We start from the raw sequence: 21,188 nt of genomic DNA, 5'->3' as shown, positions 1-21,188 counted from the left end.
TTTATGATTGTTACTGAGCTCATAAAAGATAAGATGGAAGGAACAGGACTAATAGAGCACTATCTACTGCTCATTAGAGACGGAGACATAGTAAATAGTCACAACAGCAGACTACTGATGGATTGATACATGTAAGGCAGATAAACCTATATATAAAATCTCGGCCGCAAAACTGTGCTCAGAGGAGGAAAAGGCTTTTATTCTTCCTGAGTTGAAAAGTCTAACCTTTCCCACCAGATGATGTGTATCAAAAATGCTTTTCAAAGTTGAGCTGCAGAGTGCCAAAATATAAAGGGGGAATTATAAGCAACTGTAGGTAGAAGAGGAACTGTCCTTCCCCGTGCATGGCTAAGAGAATGTGAGATTGGTGTTTTCCTAGGATTTCAGTTCTAATTTTTTGCTAGTGTAACCCACACACCTTCTGGGTGTGGTGTTCTGTCCATCTAGTGGCACTGAGACCACTTAGAGAGAGACAGAGAGATTAATGAGTTTGCTCTATAGCAGGGGTGGCCAACCTGTGGCTCCGGAGCCACATGCGGCTCTTCCGAAGTTCATATGCGGCTCCTTGTACAGGCACTGACTCTGGGGCTGGAGCTACAGGCGCCAACTTTCCAATGTGTCAGGGGGTGCTCACTGCTCAACCCCTGGCTCTGCCACAGGCCCTGCCACCACTCCAGCCCTTCCCACCCGAGCCTGCCCTGCCCTTGCTCCTCCCCCTTCCCCTCCAAGCCTCCTGCATGCCACAAAATAGCTGATCAGGAGGTGCAGGGAGGGAGGGGAGGTGCTGATCATCAGGGCTGCCAGTGGGCGGGAGGCACTGGGAGTGGGGGGCAGGGAGCTGTTGTGGGGTTGCTGATGTATTACTGTGGCTCTTTGGCAATGTACATTGGTAAATTCTGGCTCCTCCTCAGGCTCAGGTTGGCCTCTCCTGTTCTATAGTTGGCATTTAGCTCATGCAGTAGAGGCTCCAGAGGCCTCAGGTTTGACCCCACCTGCCAATGACCGGGATCTGTCGGTGTTACACTTTGCATATTTTAATTAATTTTGAGTCAGGTCTTTTATACAATGGTTGACATGCCTGTGGACTGACACGTGACCTCAAATGCCTGTGGAACAGCTGACTGAATGACTGGATATAATTTTGGATTTGTGGACTTTCTGAGCCCAACGTTAGTGAAATAGGAAGGTTCTTTGTTTACATAAAGGTAATCTAGTCAGACCCCATTAGGTGATGCCAATGGCTTCAGAAGGAGAGTGCCCCATTCTGGTTTGCCAGTGGAGTCCTGAGGAGGAATTCCAAGAGGGAGGAACCAGACACAGACCACCATCTTCAAAAACTAAAGGAAAGAAAGAAGTCTTTGCTTGCTTGCCTGAAATGGCTGCTGTCATGGCGGTTGCTGCCACTGTTGGCTGCTGGCCATGCAATACCAGCAGGTCTGATCAAGAGGCTTGTGCTTCCTCCTCCCTCCTGGAGGGCCACTGAGCAGTAGGAGCCATCTCAGATTTGACATCTACAAGCAAATAACTTCTAGTCAGCCAGCAAGTCTATTGACATTAAAACATGTGAGTCAGGGAGACCACTGGCTAATGTTTTCAACTGTATACCTGGTTCCTGAAGCTGAATGAAACCACCAGTCACCACAATCAATCATTTTGGTTTTCTTTTATTTTCTATTAGTAGAGGGCTGCCTCTATATCAGCATCTTGAACTTGGTTTGTTTGGTTTTTTTGTTTTGTTTTTCTGTTTTGTTTTTTTTAATTCCAGCAGATGGCTGGTGAGTATGTGTGGGGTGTGAGCATATATAGAGTATAGCACCTATAGAGTAGTTCCTAGGTTAAACAACCTGCTGTCTAAAAGATCACATGAATATATTCTATGGATTAGGAGATGTACGTTTAATCCTGAGAAATCATGTTGTTTTCACCTACATTTGAATATTAAAGGTAACAAGCTGGGTCATCTTGAATTGTGTTGGAATGTTTCACTTTAACCCCACTCCCACAGCCTATACTCTTCAAACAAAATTGGCTATGTTCACAGCCCTCACCTGCCTCCCTGGTAGTGCAGCATTTATTTGGAATGTCTAATGTTTATTTTCTCCTACAAGCATTTAGAGCAGGCTCATGGGATAAATGAAAGAGATGTTAAAAACCCAACTGCTTAGGATTTTTTATCTTTTAGTGAACTGTAGACAGCTTTCCCTACTGAAGTGAACATGGCTGCTCAGGGTAAGAAAATAAGATGGGGCACAGGCCAGAAAAAAAAGAATCCACGTTTTTGGGGCAACTTGATAAGGAAATAGCAGGACACCTTCTAACTACCTACTGAGGCTAAAGTGTCTTAACTATTCAGCTGTCACTAAAATACCTTAGAGAGGGGAGCCTCACTAACGCTGGACCTTTATGACCCTGTTGTGCTGATTGACAGTATTTGGCTGCCAGTGTGCATTCATGTTGTCTGAACACAGCATTTGTAGTAAAGTCTCAGTTCTTTTACATGGTGAGGGAGGTTGAAAGTGCAAGCACATTCCTTTTCTCAATTTAGTTGGAGCAAAAACTCCTTCTGCCAGACCATTTATCCCACTCACAACAATTATTTCTGGGACAGATGCTGGCAAACACCATCAAAAAGGAAAGTGAGAAAGGAAACAAAAGATAAAAACAAGAAAGCAAGAAAATGAGGTGAGCTCCAGCTGCCAGTCATTCTCCAGGTATCTATCTAGAGGCTGGGGGACAGACTAGCAAGTCTAGTTAACTCCTCGGGTCTGCAACATCCATTCTTTCTCCAGAAACAACGGCAGGCAGTTAGAAAGTATTCATTTATATAGAATGCTTTAAACAAATCTCTTGGAAAAATCAATTTAACATGTTGAATAGATTTCCAATGACTTCATCAGCTTTGAATAATGCTAGTACTTACTTTATTGCAGTCTACACAGAATTCTACCAAACAACACATTGCAGCTAAAATGAGTTTAAAAAGCAGGGACAGACCCTACAATCCTTACTCATCCAAGTACTCCCATTGAACTCAATGGCACTAATCACATGGAATTGATAGTTCACAAACCAACTGTGCATATATTACCTTTAATATACATTGAAGTTTATAGGCCTGTAGTGTACTATGGAATTACTCAACATTAATGCATATACAAAGGGTTAGATTGTGCCCTTGTCTTACGCACTTGAGCAAGTAAGACCCCCAGCCTAGCTAGATCTTGGGTCTGGGTTTGTTGTGAAGCTCAGCCCCTGCTCTCAGATACTTAGAATCATAGAATATCAGGGTTGGAAGGGACCTCAGGAGGTCATCTAGTCCAACCCCCTGCTTAAAGCAGGACCAATTCCCAACTAAATCATCCCAGCCAGGGCTTTGTCAAGTTGGGCCTTAAAAACCTCCAAGGAAGGAGATTCCACCACCTCCCTAGGTAATGCATTCCAGTGCTTCACCACCCTCCTAGTGAACTAGTGTTTCCTAATATCCAACCTAGACTTCCCCCACTGCAACTTGAGACCATTGCTCCTTGGGGGGAGGGATAGCTCAGTGGTTTGAGCATTGGCCTGCTAAACCCAGGGTTGTGAGTTCAATCCTTGAGGGGGCCACTTAGGGATCTGGGGCAAAATCAGTACTTGGTCCTGCTAGTGAAGGCAGGGGGCTGGACTCGATGACCTTTCAAGGTCCCTTCCAGTTCTAGGAGATGGGATATCTCCATTAATTTTTTTTTATTTTATTTTATTTTGTTCTGTCATCTGCCACCACTGAGAACAGCCGAGCTCCATCCTCTTTGGAACCCCCCTTCAGGTAGTTGAAAGCAGCTATCAAATCCCCCCTCATTCTTCTCTTCTGGAGACTAAACAATCCCAGTTCCCTCAGCCTCTCCTCATAAGTCATGTGCTCCAGACTCCTAATCATTTTTGTTGCCCTCCGCTGGACTCTTTCCAATTTTTCCACATCCTTCTTGTAGTGTGGGGCCCAAAACTAGACACAGTACTCCAGATGAGGCCTCACCAATGTTGAATAAAGGGGAACAATCACGTTCCCCGATCTGCTGGCAATGCCCCTACTTATACATCCCAAAATGCCATTAGCCTTCTTGGCAACAAGAGCACACTGTTGACTTATATCCAGCTTCTCGTCCACTGTGACCCCTAGGTCCTTTTCTGCAGAATTGCTACCTAGCCATTCGGTCCCTAGTCTGTAGCAGTGCATAGGATTATTCAGTCCTAAATGCAGGACTCTGCACTTGTCCTTGTTGAACCTCATTAGGTTTTTTTTGGGCCAATCCTCTAATTTGTCTAGGTCCCTCTGTATCCGATCCCTACCCTCTAGTGTATCTACCACGCCTCCCAGTTTAGTGTCATCTGCAAACTTGCTGAGAGTGCAGTCCGCACCATCCTCCAGATCATTAATAAAGATATTAAACAAAACCGGCCCCAGGACCGACGCTTGGGGCACTCCGCTTGAAACCGGCTGCCAACTAGACATGGAGCCATTGATCACTACCCGTTGAGCCCGACGATCTAGCCAGCTTTCTATCCACCTTACAGTCCATTCATCCAGCCCGTACTTCTTTAACTTGGCGGCAAGAATACTGTGGGAGACCGTATCAAAAGCTTTGCTAAAGTCAAGGATATCCACTGCTTTCCCCACATCCACAGAGCCAGTTATCTCATCATAGAAGGCAATTAGGTTAGTCAGGCACGACTTCCCCTTGGTGAATCCATGCTGACTGTTCCTGATCACTTTCCTCTCCTCTAAGTGTTTCATAATTGATTCCTTGAGGAACTGCTCCATGATTTTTCCAGGGACTGAGGTGAGGCTGACTGGCCTGTAGTTCCCCGGATCCTCCTTCTTCCCTTTTTCAAAGATGGGCAATACATTAGCCTTTTTCCAGTCATCCGGGACCTCCCCCGATCGCCATGAGTTTTCAAAGATGATGGCCAATGGCTCCGCAATCACATCCGCCAACTCCTTTAGCACCCTCGGATGCAGCGTATCCGGCCCCATGGATTTGTGCTCATCCAGTTTTTCTAAATAGTCCTGAACCACTTCTTTCTCCACGGAGGGCTGGTCACCTCCTCCCCATACTGTGCTGCCCAGTCCAGCAGTCTGGGAGCTGACCTTGTTTTTGTGAAGACAGAGGCAAAAAAAGCATTGAGTACATTAGCTTTTTCCACATCCTCCGTCACTAGGTTGCCTCCCTCATTCAGTAAGGGGCCCACACTTTCCTTGACTTTCTTCTTGTTGCTAACATACCTGAAGAAACCCTTTTTGTTACTCTTAACATCTCTTGCTAGCTGCAACTCCAAGTGCGATTTGGCCTTCCTGATTTCACTCTTGCATGCCTGAGCAATATTTTTATACTCCTCCCTGGTCATTTGTCCAATCTTCCACTTCTTGTAAGCTTCTTTTTTGTGTTTAAGGTCAGCAAGGATTTCACTGTTAAGCCAAGCTGGTCGCCTGCCATATTTACTATTCTTTCTACACATCGGGATGGTTTGTTCCTGCAACCGCAATAAGGATTCTTTAAAATACAGCCAGCTCTCCTGGACCCCTTTGCCCTTCATGTTATTCTCCCAGGGGATCCTGCCCATCTGTTCCCTGAGAGAGTCAAAGTCTGCTTTTCTGAAGTCCAGGGTCCGTATTCTGCTGCTCTCCTTTCTTCCTTGTGTCAGGATCCTGAATTCGACCATCTCATGGTCACTGCCTCCCAGGTTCCCATCCAGTTTTGCTTCCCCTACTAATTCTTCCCTGTTTGTGAGCTTCCTGCTTCAAGAAAGTGGACAGCAAGGGGATGGAGTCTTAGCTCTACCCCTTACCATCCCTCACAGGCTGGAATAGCTGGCTTGGTGCAAGAGGGAGAAGTAAACTACACCCTTTCAAGGGCTGATGTAACTTATTCCTTACCTGGAGCAAAAGCAGAGCAGGGAGGAATTGTGCTTTGGCGGGATGACTCTTGAGCAGGGCCGGCTTTAGCAGGTGCGGGGCCCCGCAACTCCGCCCCCAGCCCCACCCCCTCACTGCCCCATTGGATCCCTCCCCGAATCCCCGCCCTGGCCCCGCGTCTTCCCCAAGCACGCTGCCTTCCTCCTCCTAACCCCTCCCTCCCAGGCTTGCGCTGATCAGCTGTATGGCGGCACAAGCACTGGAGGGAGGGGGGAGAAGCAGGACACAGCTTTTTTTTTTTTTCCTTTCCTCCTGCTCTGCCGGCAGCCCCGGACGTTGTGGCGCCCTCTTAGGCACGGGGGCCCATTCTGGGGAATCGGCCGAATCGGCTTAAAGCCGGCCCTGCTCTTGAGGGGAATGTGTCTAAATGCACAATCTAGCCCAAAGTACATTTTAATAATATTAGAAACATAGCTCATTTTCATCAGTGAGCATAGACTGATAACTCCTTGAGCTATAGAAATCAGAGATGGAAAAAGCCTAGCAGGTCTAGTCCATCCCATTGCCTCTGTAGAATTGTTCTTTATAGTACATGCTCAAGTGCTTTCTCCAATCTAGTTTTAAAATCATGCACGCGATGAGAAGCTGTAGAAACCTGTTGGGACACTTCCACAGTTAGGGTTCTGGAAATGTTTTCTGATATGCACTCTAAACATTTCTTTCCTCACTTTCATCCCATTATTCCTAACTATTTCAGCACTCTAATCAATTCCACTCTTTCTGTTCTAGTATAATAATGGAGATACAACGATCCATAGTGCATAGTTACACTATTTTATTCCTTATAAATCCCTGATCACTTATGTTGCTTTTCCATGAATTTTCCCCACTTTGGCTAAGTTTTTCTGGTATCTAGGTGTCCTAAATTACAGGAGTAATCCTGGTGCAATCTCCCCACGGTCACACACCGAAGGCATGTCACGTCCCTGGTCCATGATACAAAACCTTTGGATTTGCAGCCCCAAACTGAATTGGCTTTTTTGTTGCCGATGTCATATTACAAACTCATGTCTCACTAGCAGCCCACAATCACCCTTTGGTCTCTTTTCCATCACTGCTTTCCAAGTACCTTGCTCCCACTAAATGACTTTGTTAGAATTTACACCTATTATATTAATTTGCGCTCACCACTCTAGTTCCCTTTTCATTATTTCTCGGCCTTCAATAGTCTTTGCATAACACTTCCCAATTTAGGAGGAACAGTGAACTGAATTTTGGGGCAGCACCACTTATGTCTCTCTTAACTTGCTTACATCAAAATTTCAACCTACACATGGATAGATAACACTTCTTCATTCAAGCTTCAATTCTGCAAACCATGTAAGCATAATTTAATTTAAAGCAAGTAATCTTATCTCTGGTCCACAAAACACTTAAACTCTTGCTTAATTTATGAGTAATCCCACTGGCTACACTAGGATTTAAGCAGGTGCTTAAAATTAAGCATGTGCTTAAGTGTTTTACCTAACTGAAGCCTGCATGCTGATATGACAGAACCAAACTTAGCAGAAATGTAATCTTACACTAACAAGCTACAAATTACAACTGAGATATTCATCCTGATTTAAAGTATTCCTTTTAGAGTATATAAAAAAAATTTAAAAGCACATATCAAAGTGAGACTTTTCTGTAACCATTCTCAGGCCTTGCAGTGCACATCATACTTCAGATATGCTTCCAGCTTGGTTCCCCCTAAACTCTCTTTAAATTTAGCATCCATTTCCTGGCTTTGAGCTTCAGTAAAAAGGTTCTTCCAATCTCCAACAGCACCTGGAATAAACAAAAGTAAGAAAAGGATACTCTTGACTACGATGAATGTAGGGACTGCTTTAAAAGAAGAATCAAGATTCCTTTATTATGATATTTGGGAACAATGCATGTTTATGTGCCAGAAATAAACATCTGTTCAGAAGAGGAAAAGTGCATACAGGGCCTGAACCACCATTGCCTGCACCTTGTATAGTCATTTACACCACTACAAGATGAGTATAAAGAGTGGATATAATGCTTTTGTTCCGTTTTGGTTGGTTTTGCACAGGTGTAAAACACTATACAAGGTGCAGTGCAAAGGCCCAAAGAGTTCATAAGTATGACTCGCAACTGCAAGAACAGATTGTCCGCACCTGCAAAATTTGGATCCAGATTTTGAATACCCCTAAATCTGAGGATGTATGGATCTGGGACTTTAGTCTGGCCCATTCCAAAGATAGTTGTCAACCTATATATTGCTTAGATCCAAGATTTTGATTCAGGACCATAATTAATCCCAGCAGTTGCCTAAGAAACTCAAGAAGAAAATTCTATAGAGATTTAATGGCCTAAATAAAATTTTAGAACCCGTTCCATCTCCCACAGAAGTCAGTGGGAATCTTCCCATTATTTTAATGGGAGCTGGGGAAGGCTGAACAGAGTACCAGCTGTGCTATGCTTTAAGGAAACAGGGTAATCCAAGTGGTCTATTTATTGATTTTGACCCATGTGGAAAAATCAAGTGACTCTCTAAAAGTACCATCTGTGTTTCTCAAACCATTTCTAACCTAGATAACTAGAAAGGAAGAAAGGTTGATTGCCTCCTGTTCCAGATTCCTGTCAAAATTAAATGAAATGTAACCACTGACAATCCTTGGATTTTTTTTTAAAAGACAAATTTACCTTTACGGAAGAGAATCGGACCAACTGAGCCATAGATCTCCTGGGATTTTTCTCTCATTGCTTCGAAGCTTCCCCTGTCTGCAATAAACTGAATCTGCTCTGCCGTTGGAGAGAATCCAAAGAATTCAGCTATTTGCTTCACTCCAGAAGCCAGATTCTGAAAGCAAAGTAGTGAAAGTGGTAACATAATATGCTTGCTCTGAAAAATGGTGTTCCCTGTTTGACAGGTGTGTGATCTTGATGCATTGATAGTACTTTCACACACAGTGCATTTTACATCACCTTGATGCAAAGTGCTACAGATTTGTATCCATGCTCAACTTATTGCTATAAGATGTTTTGGGCTCCATTATCTCTCATTGAAGTCACTAGGAGCTTTGCCATTGACTTGAATAGGAGCAGGCTCAGATAAGCCTTGCCTGCAAGTAGCTACAGCTTTACCTCTTTCAGGTCTTCATATGTTATAATCATAATATTTTCATCCTCAATGTGTTTGTTCCAGGCAACCGCGTGGTCAAAATAGGAACCCCAGCTGACTGAAAAGGAGATAGAAAACAAGCTTCAGCCTGTATGTTCAATAATTATGCTTTTATTTCTCTCTAACTAAGAATCACTTTCTGCTGCCTTCAGGTTATACCAATGCAGAAAACCATAACAGAACATCTGTTCAGTTGTGCAGTGTTGTACAATGGAGAAGGCGAGATTTCTCTCTGACTCCTGTAGGCAAGAGGTTTATGTCCTGAAGCATAAACTCCTCTATCTATACTATTGTTTTAGCTTCCATAAGTACATATGCTGTTATTAGGGATTATTCTGAGCAGCCAAGTCCAGATCTCTATATAGATCTAGGAAATGCTTAGAACTGGGATTTTGGTTTGGTCCCAGATGCAGAAACTGAACTGTCTTCACTAGCACTTTTGATTCTGATCACATCTTGCTTGAAGCTGGCCCTAGTTGGCAGAGATTTTGCCCAACACATTAAACTACTACGCAAATTCATGATTCAAGGGACAACATAATGCCCAGAAGCAGCACTATCTTAGAACTTTCCTCACATTCTGGAGTTCAATTGCATCTTATCATGAACAATAACTACCAATTAATTTTAGCATTACACAGCTGTTTTCATATTGGCCCCATTTAATTTATTTAAAAAAAAATTTCTGCTGCTTAATCTTTCAGATACATTCAAAAATAGTAATTGTACCTTTTCCACTCATGAACTCTGAGAAGAACTCATCCCAGGAGTTATAACTGGGGACGTCTAAGGCCTTGTTATAGAAATGAAAAAACGATGCAGCTGTATCTTTAGGATTTCGAAACAACACTAGTATCTGGAGTGGGAGGAAGAGGTTAGCAATTTTTAGATCTTTTATTTCCCGGGATAACTACAGTGATAGTACAACCAAACATTCTGTAACCAGTAATGTACTGTAGCTATTAAATATTTTCATTTATATGTAAGACATGAAAAGCAAGCTCAAAATGATGGCCATAATAAAGTCTCTGGCCACTTTTAAAGCTTGATCTTGTGATCAAAGAATCATAAAAATGAAAGACTGAAAAAGCCTATATTACTATCATTAATATCCCTTAATGGACTTAACCACCATGAATTTATCCAGTTCTCTTTTAAATGCTGTTATAGTCCTAGCCTTCACAACCTCCTCAGGTAAGGAGTTCCACAAGTTGACTGTGCGCTGCGTGAAGAAGAACTTCCTTGTATTTGTTTTAAACCTGCTGCCTATCAATTTCATTTGGTGACCCCTAGTTCTTGTATTATGGGAATAAATAAATAACTTTTCCTTATTCACTTTCTCCACATCACTCATGATTTTATATACCGTATTTTCCGGCGTATAAGACGACTGGGCGTATAAGACGACCCCCAACTTTTCCAGTTAAAATATAGAGTTTGGGATATACTCGCCGTATAAGACTACCCCTCTTCCAACGCACACCAAAAAAAAATTAAAAAAACATCAGATTTGATTTCAATATGGTAATTTTAATTCAAATGCTTATGACATGCAGGTACTTAGCAGGAAAACTGTCACTTATAAACATAAGGCTGTTTGTCATCAAACATGTAAACATAAAACAGTGCAAGTGGATTAAACTTTTCCTAATTCACTCTAAAGCTGAAAGGAAGGATAAGACAATAAACCCATGGGAGCTGCCATGCTGTTTGTTTTCTAAGCTGTCAACCAAACTGGAACTGATGATGATAGGAGGAAGATAACAAACAAGAGAGAGAGAGCAAGTGCCGGGCAAGTCCCTGGCGAGTTAGCAACGCCCATCATAACTGCAAGCTACGGTATTTTTACAGGTTTTGCTGGCGTGACAGTTTCCCTTTAAAAGCCTTCAAAATCCTCCTGTTCGTCATCTGATATCATAAGTACATCAATGACATCTTGTGATACATTTGTAAGGCAGTCATCGTATGGATCGAATTCCGTATCAGATGGTGTGGTCTCAGCTTCGGCTTCCTCTTCATCTTGCCACAAGTAGTCGTCCTCCATACCATCTAATGAATTTGATATGCCACACTTCTTGAAAGACTTGATTACTGTTTCTGCATCAATATCATTCCAGGCTTTTATGACAAACTTGCACAAAACATCCAACTGTGGAGCACGCATGTTTCCTCCTTTTGTGAATGACTTTTCACCGCTAACCATCCATTCATTCCACTGTTCTTGAATGCGATCTTTAAATGGCTTGTTTAGGCACACATCCAGTGGCTGTACCAACGATGTCAATCCTGCAGGAATAACTGCCGCATCTGTGTTTAGTCTTGCAAGCATTTGCTTGGTGCTGGGAGTTAAATGAGCCCTGAACATATCCCACACCAGTAGACTACATTTTTGAATAAGTCCACCTGGTCGCCTGCTCCATACATTATCAAGCCATAGCTTTACCCCTTCTTCATCCATCCAGCCTTTTTCATTCACATGTACAAAACAACCAATAGGGAACTTGAATTTCGGCATTGTTTTTCTTTTAAAAATAATCATTGGTCTTAGTTTGGCGCCATCAGCTGTGCATCCTAGTACCACTGTAAAACTGGACTTCTCATGTCCTGTTTTAATTAAAATTGTTTTTTCACCTTTTTGATGGACAGTTTTATTTCCAACCATATCAAAATTCATTGGAATTTCATCCATATTTCCAATACTACTTAACGCATAGCCATGTTTAGTGCGCTGTTGTATTACGTATCGATGGAAACTATTTACTTTGCTATCAAGATCTGCAGGTAATTTTGGGGCAATTTTCATCTTTTGCCTCAGTACCATATTATGCCTTCCCATGAATCTAGTACACCAGGATACAGTGGCCTTAAATCTGTTGCTGTGATCTGGGTTAGATTTGGCCCACTGAAGTGCAAACAAATGTATTTTATTTCGTGTCACTACATAACCGTTTTGGCGATGCTCATTCACCATGTCTGCTACATGTTTTTCGAGTTCTGGCCAATGTGGAGTGCCTCTTCTTAATGCACACTTACCCCTTGGCATACTCTTTAATGCTTTTTCATTTGCTTTCCAGTCCCGAACCATCTTTTCTGTTACTCCATATTGTCTTGCAGCAGCGCAGTTATTATGTTCCATGGCAAAGTTTACAACTTTAAGTTTGAAACTGGCTTCATATTTCTTTCTTCTTGCTGGTGGAGCCATGATGGGGTTTTGACTGTTGGACATTTGTATACTGTACTGTATGTACTGGTGCTATACTGTATGAACAGGTACAGATACTGGTGCTGTACTGTATGTGGTACCCAGTATACAACAACCAGCCAATCACGGCAAGCGATGTACCTTACCAGCGATTGGCTGGTTGTTGTATACAAAGCCTGCTTGGATTGGTCAGCTCTCCCTGCCTGCCCAGCCCTCCCTGTCTCCAAGACTATCAGAGCGGTAGCGCAAACACGCCTCTTTCACCCGTCTGGCCCGCCGTTGTATCCTATTACCTCCTTCTCTGCCTCTTAGATCTCACACATGCGCGCCTGCACCGCTTCACTGCAGTCCTCAGGAGCGAGATCTGAGAGGCAGAGAAGGAGGTACGGTAATAGGATACAAGGGCGGGCCAGACGGGTGAAAGAGGCGTCTTTTTCTGGGCACAGCGCCGCTCTATCTCTTTTTTCCATACCCCGGGCGTCCCGGATGCCTGCAGCTTGCTCCGCCCTTCACTTACACCTTCCCGGTGAGGTGCCCCCTCACCTCGTCATCGGGCGGGGATGCGGCCGCGGCCGTTTTTGAGCTCCCCCCACCATATGCGGCGACCGCAGATTCTCCAGTCCAGCTCGGAAGTTTCAGCACCCGCCCTATAAGACGACACCCGGCGTATAAGACGACCCCTGACTTTTGAGAAGATTTTCCTGGGTTAAAAAGTAGTCTTATACGCCAGAAAATACAGTACCTCTATCATATCCCCCCTTAGTCTCCTCTTTTCCAAGCTGAAGAGTCCTAGCCTCTTTAATCTCTCCTCATATGGGACCCGTTCCAAACCCCTAATCATTTTAGTTGCCCTTTTCTGAACCTTTTCTAGTGCCAGTATATCTTTTTTTAGATGAGGAGACCACATCTGTACGCAGTATTCGAGATGTGGGCGTACCATCGATTTATATAAGGGCAATAATATATTCTCAGTCTTATTCTCTATCCCCTTTTTAATGATCCCTAACATCCTGTTTGCTTTTTTGACTGCCTCTGTACACTGCGCAGACATCTTCAGAGAACTATCCACAATGTCTCCAAGATCTTTTTCCTGACTTCTTGTAGCTAAATTAGCCCCCATCGTATTGTATGTATAGTTGGGGTTATTTTTTTCAATGTGCATTACTTTACATTTATCCATATTAAATTTCATTTGCCATTTTGTTGCCCAATCACTTAGTTTTGTGAGATCCTTTTGAAGTTCATCACAGTCTGCTTTGGTCTTAACTATCTTGAGCAGTTTAGTATCATCTGCAAACTTTGCCACCTCACTGTTTACCCCTTTCTCCAGATCATTTATAATAAGTTGAATAAGACTGGTCCGAGGACTGACCCTTGGGGAACACCACTAGTTACCCCTCTCCATTCTGAGAATTTACCATTAATTCCTACCCTTTGTTCCCGGTCTTTTAACCAGTTCTCAGTCCATGAAAGGACCTTCCCTTTTATCCCATTACAACTTAATTTACGTAAGAGCCTTTGGTGAGGGACCTTGTCAAAGGCTTTCTGGAAATCTAAGTACACTATGTCCACTGGATCCCCCTTGTCCACATGTTTGTTGACCCCTTCAAAGAACTCTAATAGATTAGTAAGACACGATTTCCCTTTACAGAAACCATGTTGACTATTGCTCAACAGTTTATGTTTTTCTATGTGTCTGATAATTTTATTCTTAACTATTGTTTCGACTAATTTGCCCGGTACTGACGTTAGACTTACCCGGTCTGTAATTGCCAGGACCACCTCTAGAGCCCTTTTTAAATATTAGCGTTACATTAGCTAACTTCCAGTCATTGGGTACAGAAGCCCATTTAAAGGACAGGTTACAAACCTTAGATAATAGTTCCACAACTTCACATTTGAAGCATACCCATTTCTACACTATCCCCTCCCATCCTTCTAGCACAAAGGACAGAGGGTAGCTGCAAAGCACTGCACTACAGTGATTCGTGGCTACTGGAAAAGCCTCTAGAGGGCTGTTCCTGCTGATGTCAATTAGAACAACCCTAATGCTGCTCTATGTTACACCAGGTATTAACCTGGCTCCAGGACAGGAGTGTAAAAGTGGTTTAGAGTCACCTTCACTTCACTACCACCACCTTGGATCCTGACCCTGTGAGGGATCTGGGCTCTAAGATGCTATGCAAATATTATACAAGTGGATATTAACGGACAGACAGGAAGCTCACCTTGGCTTTATTCTTGAAGATAGACTTGGGGAGATTATCATAATGGAGGTGTGTTGCCAAAATCCTTGGAGATGGAAACTGTTTCATCCTCTTTAAATATAAATAAAACAATAAGAGAGAATAGTTTTGTTAAGTGGGTGCAACCACAATGTGAAATGTTGGCACATGTGGAATAGCACATTCTCATGCTAATCAAAGTGCAGTAGTTATCTAGGGTTTTTCTTCAGGAGAAAAAGTAATCTAGCATGCATGGGTTTATTTCAATAACTTGTATGTGTAGGCATGAGAGAGAAAAAGAGAGAAATACCAGACTTTAAATTGTTTCAGTATTTATTTCATACTAACCTGATATTTTTCTGGATCTCCACATTCAATAAATGGCAGCTCCGTGTTTATATGTTTAGTCTGGGAAGTTGTAAATATCAAATCATTTAAGAGCTGGATAAGCCAATTTGCACCTGGACGGACAAACAAACAAAAATACAATGGATCAGAAGCTTATCAAAGATCTCAGAACCTTCTCATTACACTGCTTAACACAGTAGAATATCAATTTATCAATGTAAAAATAATTCTACTGAAATTCTCAAGGGACTAAATACAATAAAATCTTAAAAAATAAAAACAAAATCCTAAACTGCTACTTGACAGCCTGCATTTTGGGCTTTATTCTGCTCAGATCCCATACGGGTCAAACTTACTGAGACCTAGTGATGTGTGGAATAGAAATAGAATTTAGCCATTGATGTATTTGTATATTTTTAAAAAATATTTCTAAAATAGAGAAAAAACAAGGGGAACATAGCGCCTTCCCTGCAATAACTTGCAGGAAGGGATTGGGGTGTTGGAAGCTCACAGAGAGCCTCAGATCATTCTGTCAGGGAGAGGGTGTCTATCACCCCCGATTAACAAATAAACATGGGGTACTTCACTCATGGATTGTCCAAATCCTTCTCTACACTGGGCCTGGAGCCCTTTGTCTGTCCCATCACTTCTCTAGCTACCTGATAGGGTTGCTCCAATGGAACTGTATTGTTAGATAACTCCCCACCTGTTTCTTCTCTTTGGAGTAACCTCTTCAGAGGTTTCCATGAGTACTCTTCTCTAAAGGTAACCAGCATGATTCGCTGCTGGTTGCCATAGAGAGGTGGCAAGGATGGATGACAACAATGTGTGTCCTTGGTCCATAGCATCATCCCCCTGGTCCTTGTGGAGATCCCCTTGGAAGGTTTTCCTAAGGGTCCATGGAGATGGTGCTGCAGAGTTGGCTGAGCCATAACTTTCTGTGCACTGAGAAATCCCCCTGTGCATGCCAGAAACAACAAGAAATGCATGATGCAAATAGCTTTAACCTCATGCTTTCTGTGGAAAGCTGTGGCCTGAAAGGATGTTATCCTTCTTTCTCCATTCTTCTCCCCAACTTCCTCACTCTTCAGTCTCTTGTCCTCTTGTGTTTTCATATTAGCTTTACATTGTTAGCTCATGGGGTTGAGATCTTGTCTTTGTATTCACCTGTAAAGCACCACGCATGCCTGTGCAGCTTTATAAATAATAATCTCTGCCTCAGTGTGATTCTCTGTAAAAGAGGGTTAACTGTACTTCCCTACTTAACAGGTGTTGTGAGACTAAATTCCTGAATGGGTGAAATTCACCCTTGTACAAGGCCTATGCACCACTTAAATCCTACTTAAGCACTAGGAACCAAATGAGGACCAGGCACTAGGTCTCAAGTGATCCACTCAAGTGGCCTGGCACTGGCACTCTGTCCAGAGGTGAATTCACCCTATCTTTGTAAAGTGCCTTGAGATCCCCAGATAGCAGATGCTGTAGAAGTGCCAATTATTATTATTGTTTCTTCATAAAGCTATATTCATCTCCTTATTTAAATGCAGACTAGAGCCAGCAACAGCACTCTCTACAATTCTATGCCCTCACTTGCTCCTTACATACCATCAATTCACAAATAAAAGTTACATTCTTAAGGATGTTACTTGATAGGCCTGAAATACCAAGTCTCTAGTTTCCCTACCACCTCTCAAACGTCTGGGTTAACAGCAGAGAGTATTGCCTTCTGAATCTACGTTTTCCTTCACCCTATACAGCATAAAGATTTTCCACATCAGTTAACATTTTCTCTTCTATTGTGGATACCCAAGATGTGGGAAGCATTTCACATAGTGAGATTTTCTGTAGTTTAACTTTCATGATCCTGAATAAATAACAAGAAATAGGACAACAGTAAGGCTTTGGAAGATGAAGGGAAGTTTGGATTCAAATCTGAGAATTTTCATCAGGCCTAATCCTCTGAGGTGCTGACTATACAAAATTCCCAGTAAAGTCAATGGGAGTTGTGAGTGCTCAGCACTGGGAATGGGACAGTCAGCTCCTTCCAAAATTGAGCTCAATATCAGACATATTTGAGAAACTGGCTAGGGAAAAATCAGACACCTGTTTTTATAGGGCTACCAAATAGCTAGATTCTATTTGTTCACGTGGTAGACACCTGTAAACAGATGTTTAGCCCTACAGAGCTAACCTGTGGTTCTTTAGGCTGAATCCTGCAAGAGGCTAAGCACCCGTTCTGGTTATTATACCAATGGGAATCAATGGAGCTCAGCACCTCAAAGACAGAGTTTTAAACTGCACCACCCAATTTCCTGTTTTCCTTTTAGTTCTTTACACACACCCCATCCTCTCCATTTTTTCCTTTATAAAACTTGGGAAATTAAATGCAAAAGTTCCATTTAATGCTAGTTAAGGTTGTGAGATTAAGCACTCAAATGTCAGGAAATTTAAAAATAAATAAGGTTTTGCTGGCAATGGGTTACTACACCACATTAGACATATGTAATATTTTCTGTTCCCTTCTCTTGTGTTCAGTGTAACCCTTAACAAATGCCTTTTCATTGATGTAAGCCTATTGCAGGGTTTCAAAATTCTCCAGCTGCCCCACTCTGTTAGAGGGAGCTGCAGATTCATTCCTCTGAACTTATTAGCAATGCCTTGTCCCTTGTTCAAATTTCCCATCATTGATTTATCACAAGATGCATTAGTATTAGCAATAGTGGGGAATTTTATAAAAAATCCCCCCAGCGCAGACAAAGGTATAGAGCCAGGTGTGACTAATTAAACTAACTGAATTTCTGAATATCTCCAAACTATACTGGTGTTTGAAATCTAAACCAAACCAAATTATGTAAAATAGCCCTTATCCTCATATTGGGCCAGACAAAAAACCTACGATCCCCAAAATCCCTAAATTATGGGATATTCAAAATCAGATCCACATTTTCAGCTCATCTTTTATTTTGTATTTGTCCCATTTCCACTGCTTTGGCTTCCTATCTCTCCATGGTTGAGATATTTACCTTAACCACTGCAAGCCAATTTCCTTACTAAGGCAAAACTCCCATGGGTGATCAGCATATCTCACAATTAGGCCCGCAATAAGGTCTTTATGATTGGGCCCCAACTGGATTACATCATTTATTCATTCTATTGTAACAGGTTTCTCAACAAAAGATTAAATAAAATTGCACAGGTTCTCCTCTGCAGACCACTTTGTAAGGTAGAGATCCTCTCTTATATCCATATTATCTCCTAAAACCATAAATCCCCATCGCTTCAGTCTCAAAATGTTTCTCTCCACAGTCCACAAGAAAAAGGAACATGGACTATTGGTGTACTATATTCTGGTCTGGACTGTTTTCTAGTCACTAGGAAAATCATATCAGATCTGGCAAAAACAACTTGAAATTTAAAAAACATTAAAGAAAAGCTTAAACTTCTGCAAAAATAGCCAATACGTCCTGTCACTTTTCCATCATAATTAGGAACGATTATTTTTTTTTTGTTACATGTAACTTTATTGCACAGTCGGCTATACCCATCTTTTCAAATGAAGGGTATCAAATGAGCAGAATTTGCTTTCATGTACAGCATCTTCTCTAGTATGCAGCCACCTGCAGTACGGAATAATTAAAGAAAGATATCCTGGCAGAAAGGCAAACTATACTGAAAAGAAACAATCCAATACAATGCACAATTAAAATGACACAGGATAAAACATTATAGTCTCTGTTTGTATCAGCAATGCCAATTTAAAATCCCTACAAAACTTATGCAGAACTAAAACCTAAAATAGATGTTATTTTCCCTCTTATTACACCATGTGGTTATTTATGACATTTTATATTTTACATTGTAGCAAGTAATAACATTGACTGTATTCACCGCATTTGGGGTAAGACACCAACACCATATCATCTCTTCTGGCTTCTAAGTTTTCCAGGGCCTGGAATGTCTCTGCACTGCATACAGAGACAGGGTATGGGGTTCCCTGATAGAAGAACAGCAGATCCTTAAGGGAAAACCCTTTAGACTTTTCCAGCACTTTCTCTATTTCATCAACTAATTTGTTCTGTTGTTTTGCCATGTTTGTTGCCTTTGAGTGAAACTGCAGTGTTGGAACAACAAGTGCCTTTAAATGGACAGATCTGAAGGGTGGAGTAAAAAACCTGGCACTCCTCCCATTTTTTTTTCTTGAGAACAAAATATCTCACGTTGTTCTCCATATGCAAACCCCACCCAATCGGGTATATTTCTTTCCTCCTTTTCCATCCTCCTGGGACTGGAGAAAGGGTCCAATTCAGCAAGACTTAGTCCTAAAAGTAAGGCTTACTCTTATAAATAGTACCACTGAAGACCAGTTGGAGTGACAGGATTGGGCCCACTGAGACAAACAGATATAGGAGACAAATCAGTAAGAATGAGAGGCAAAATATTAAATGTAACCTTATATAACATTAACAGGAAGCAAACCTCTCACACCAATATAAAGTTGTTTTTCTTTTGGCAGCAAGTTATTTCTGTAATTAAAGAAAGCTTTTCAGTCCTGTATCACTGATTTAGAAGAAACAGATGTAAAGTCTATGGGTAACAAGTAATAGGAGACAGTACAATAAAAAGCATAAGGCATGAAGAATAACAATCAAATTAATTCCAGGAAAGCAATGCTAACATCACAGCTTTAAAATAGTGTTTAAAATATCACCATCAGCTTAAAATCCCAATGCCTACACTGGAAGGTATTGTATATTAATGTCCCCCTTTTATGCTAAAGAGACAATAAAATGCTGAAAGCTTACATTTAGCAGGGCTTCCCCCAATGTGCCCCTAATAAGATTTAGATCCTTTTGTAATGTACTGGATTTATGCATATAATCAAGTTTCACTTTAGCAGTTGACTCAGACAGAGAATATGGGATTTGCTAGTAGTAGCTAAGGGACTTTTCCATTAGTTCAAACAGTAGAGATCTGTATCTAAGCACTATAAGCATATTCTTAATTTTATGCCTCAATCACTCTAGTAGAACTACTCACATGCTTAAAGTTAGGCACTTGCTTGAGAACCTTGTTGAAGGACAAGGTTTCTAGCAGCAGTGTGTGATTTGTATAGTAACTGTCTATGTTCAGCACCTGGAGCTGCAATCACAGTTGGACTGAGCTATTGACACATTTTGTGGAAAACAGGGGTCCTGTGAGCCCTATACTCAAAGATGAGAGGCAAGAAAGGTCAGGTGGGTATTACAAATAGCAGGCTCAGTAGAGACACAGCCAAGCCCACCAGAGAACAACACCCAATGGTAACTTTCTCCTTCCCCTTCTGATGGGAGAAGAGACCATGGCTATCGCCTTGTACCCTGCTGGCAGTCTGGGAGCAATGAAGGGAGTCTAACAGTATGTGTAGGTGTGGAAGGAACACAGCAGGGAATGACAGACATAATTGAGCAAGAGGGAAATAATCATCACTTGTTATATGTTATAAAAATGTTAAAACAAAATACAGTTTCTTTTGGTTGCTTCTCTGCCCTGTATTTATGATACTAGTCTGGTCTATGAGCCCTCAGCTATGCCCAGATCATTATTACAATCACATCAGCAAAGTCCAAAAAGATTGAAATATACAGTCACTGAGTAATATTAGCATATGGAAGACACTAATCCATACTTAATTACAAACTCTCCTGGTGGCTCCTAAGAGAGAGCCTTCTGAGCCAATGAACAATTCACCAATGCTACTCTCTGGGCCCTCTTACAAAGAAAGGAATGGAGCTACTCAAGAGCAACTCCATCTACTCCTGCCCAAGTTCTCGAGCACGTCAGCAGCTTATCATAATATTGAAGGCTATGTTGAGGAAGGGTTGGAAGTTGAACTCAAGCAGAAGTTTGTAGGCTATTGAGCTACATTTTACTGAGACGGGAGTATCTGTGATCTTTGTGACTGCATTATGAACTGGTGCACTCCTTTGGGTGTTACTACTGGACATATCATTTGTGAAATATTAAGATCTCCTGTACAGTAGGTTCCAAACCTCTGGACCACCATTTCTGTTATTCTACTGATGGAAGTAGCTGCCTGTAAGAAAGGAAGATCACAGCTGCCATCACCAGGCCTGGCAGAGCATGAGCTTTGCCTCTTCCTGGCCCAAACAAACCCACAAATGCTCCCTCTGCTCCCTTATAGTTTCAAGACCTAACTATAGACCTCTACAGGTTACTTGAGGCATCAGTCACCATTGTTTGGGCAAAAGCAACTGCAAGTCAAAGCAGCAGTAGCTGTGGGTTGTCAGTCCTGTGCTTCCTTTGTTGGGAATGCCCAAACACAGTTCCCATTTCCTG

The 21,188-nt window shown here is 42.0% G+C and overlaps 1 protein-coding gene across 1 annotated transcript; it reads right to left on the bottom strand.

The window, feature by feature from the left end:
• Positions 1-6,442: 6,442 nt before the first annotated feature.
• LOC101935825 (sulfotransferase 6B1) lies at positions 6,443-20,866 on the bottom strand. The gene is made up of 7 exons (XM_005296242.5): positions 18,741-20,866; positions 14,853-14,965; positions 14,508-14,597; positions 9,807-9,933; positions 9,041-9,135; positions 8,600-8,756; positions 6,443-7,717 (listed from the first exon to the last, which is right to left on the bottom strand). The coding sequence occupies exons 1-7, from the start codon at positions 18,940-18,942 to the stop codon at positions 7,587-7,589; spliced, it is 915 nt and encodes a 304-aa protein (XP_005296299.1). The 5' UTR covers positions 18,943-20,866; the 3' UTR covers positions 6,443-7,586.
• Positions 20,867-21,188: the final 322 nt, after the last annotated feature.

The sequence above is a fragment of the Chrysemys picta genome, chromosome 3 (assembly GCF_011386835.1).
Source record: "Chrysemys picta bellii isolate R12L10 chromosome 3, ASM1138683v2, whole genome shotgun sequence".
Lineage (NCBI taxonomy): Eukaryota > Metazoa > Chordata > Testudines > Emydidae > Chrysemys > Chrysemys picta.
The sequence above is the reverse complement of the archived record's forward strand: the minus strand, read 5'-3'. Positions and strand labels throughout refer to the sequence as shown.

Bases quoted from the DNA above. Each gene is read 5' to 3' on its own strand.
- LOC101935825 (XM_005296242.5), bottom strand. From the start codon at position 18,942: ATGGCAAAACAACAGAACAAATTAGTTGATGAAATAGAGAAAGTGCTG. The intron at 14,598-14,852 runs GTTAGTATGAAA...TTATATTTAAAG, and splicing joins GAGATCCAGAAAAATATCAG to AGGATGAAACAGTTTCCATC. The intron at 9,136-9,806 runs GTACAATTACTA...TCTCCTTTTCAG, and splicing joins AGAGTTCATGAGTGGAAAAG to TCAGCTGGGGTTCCTATTTT.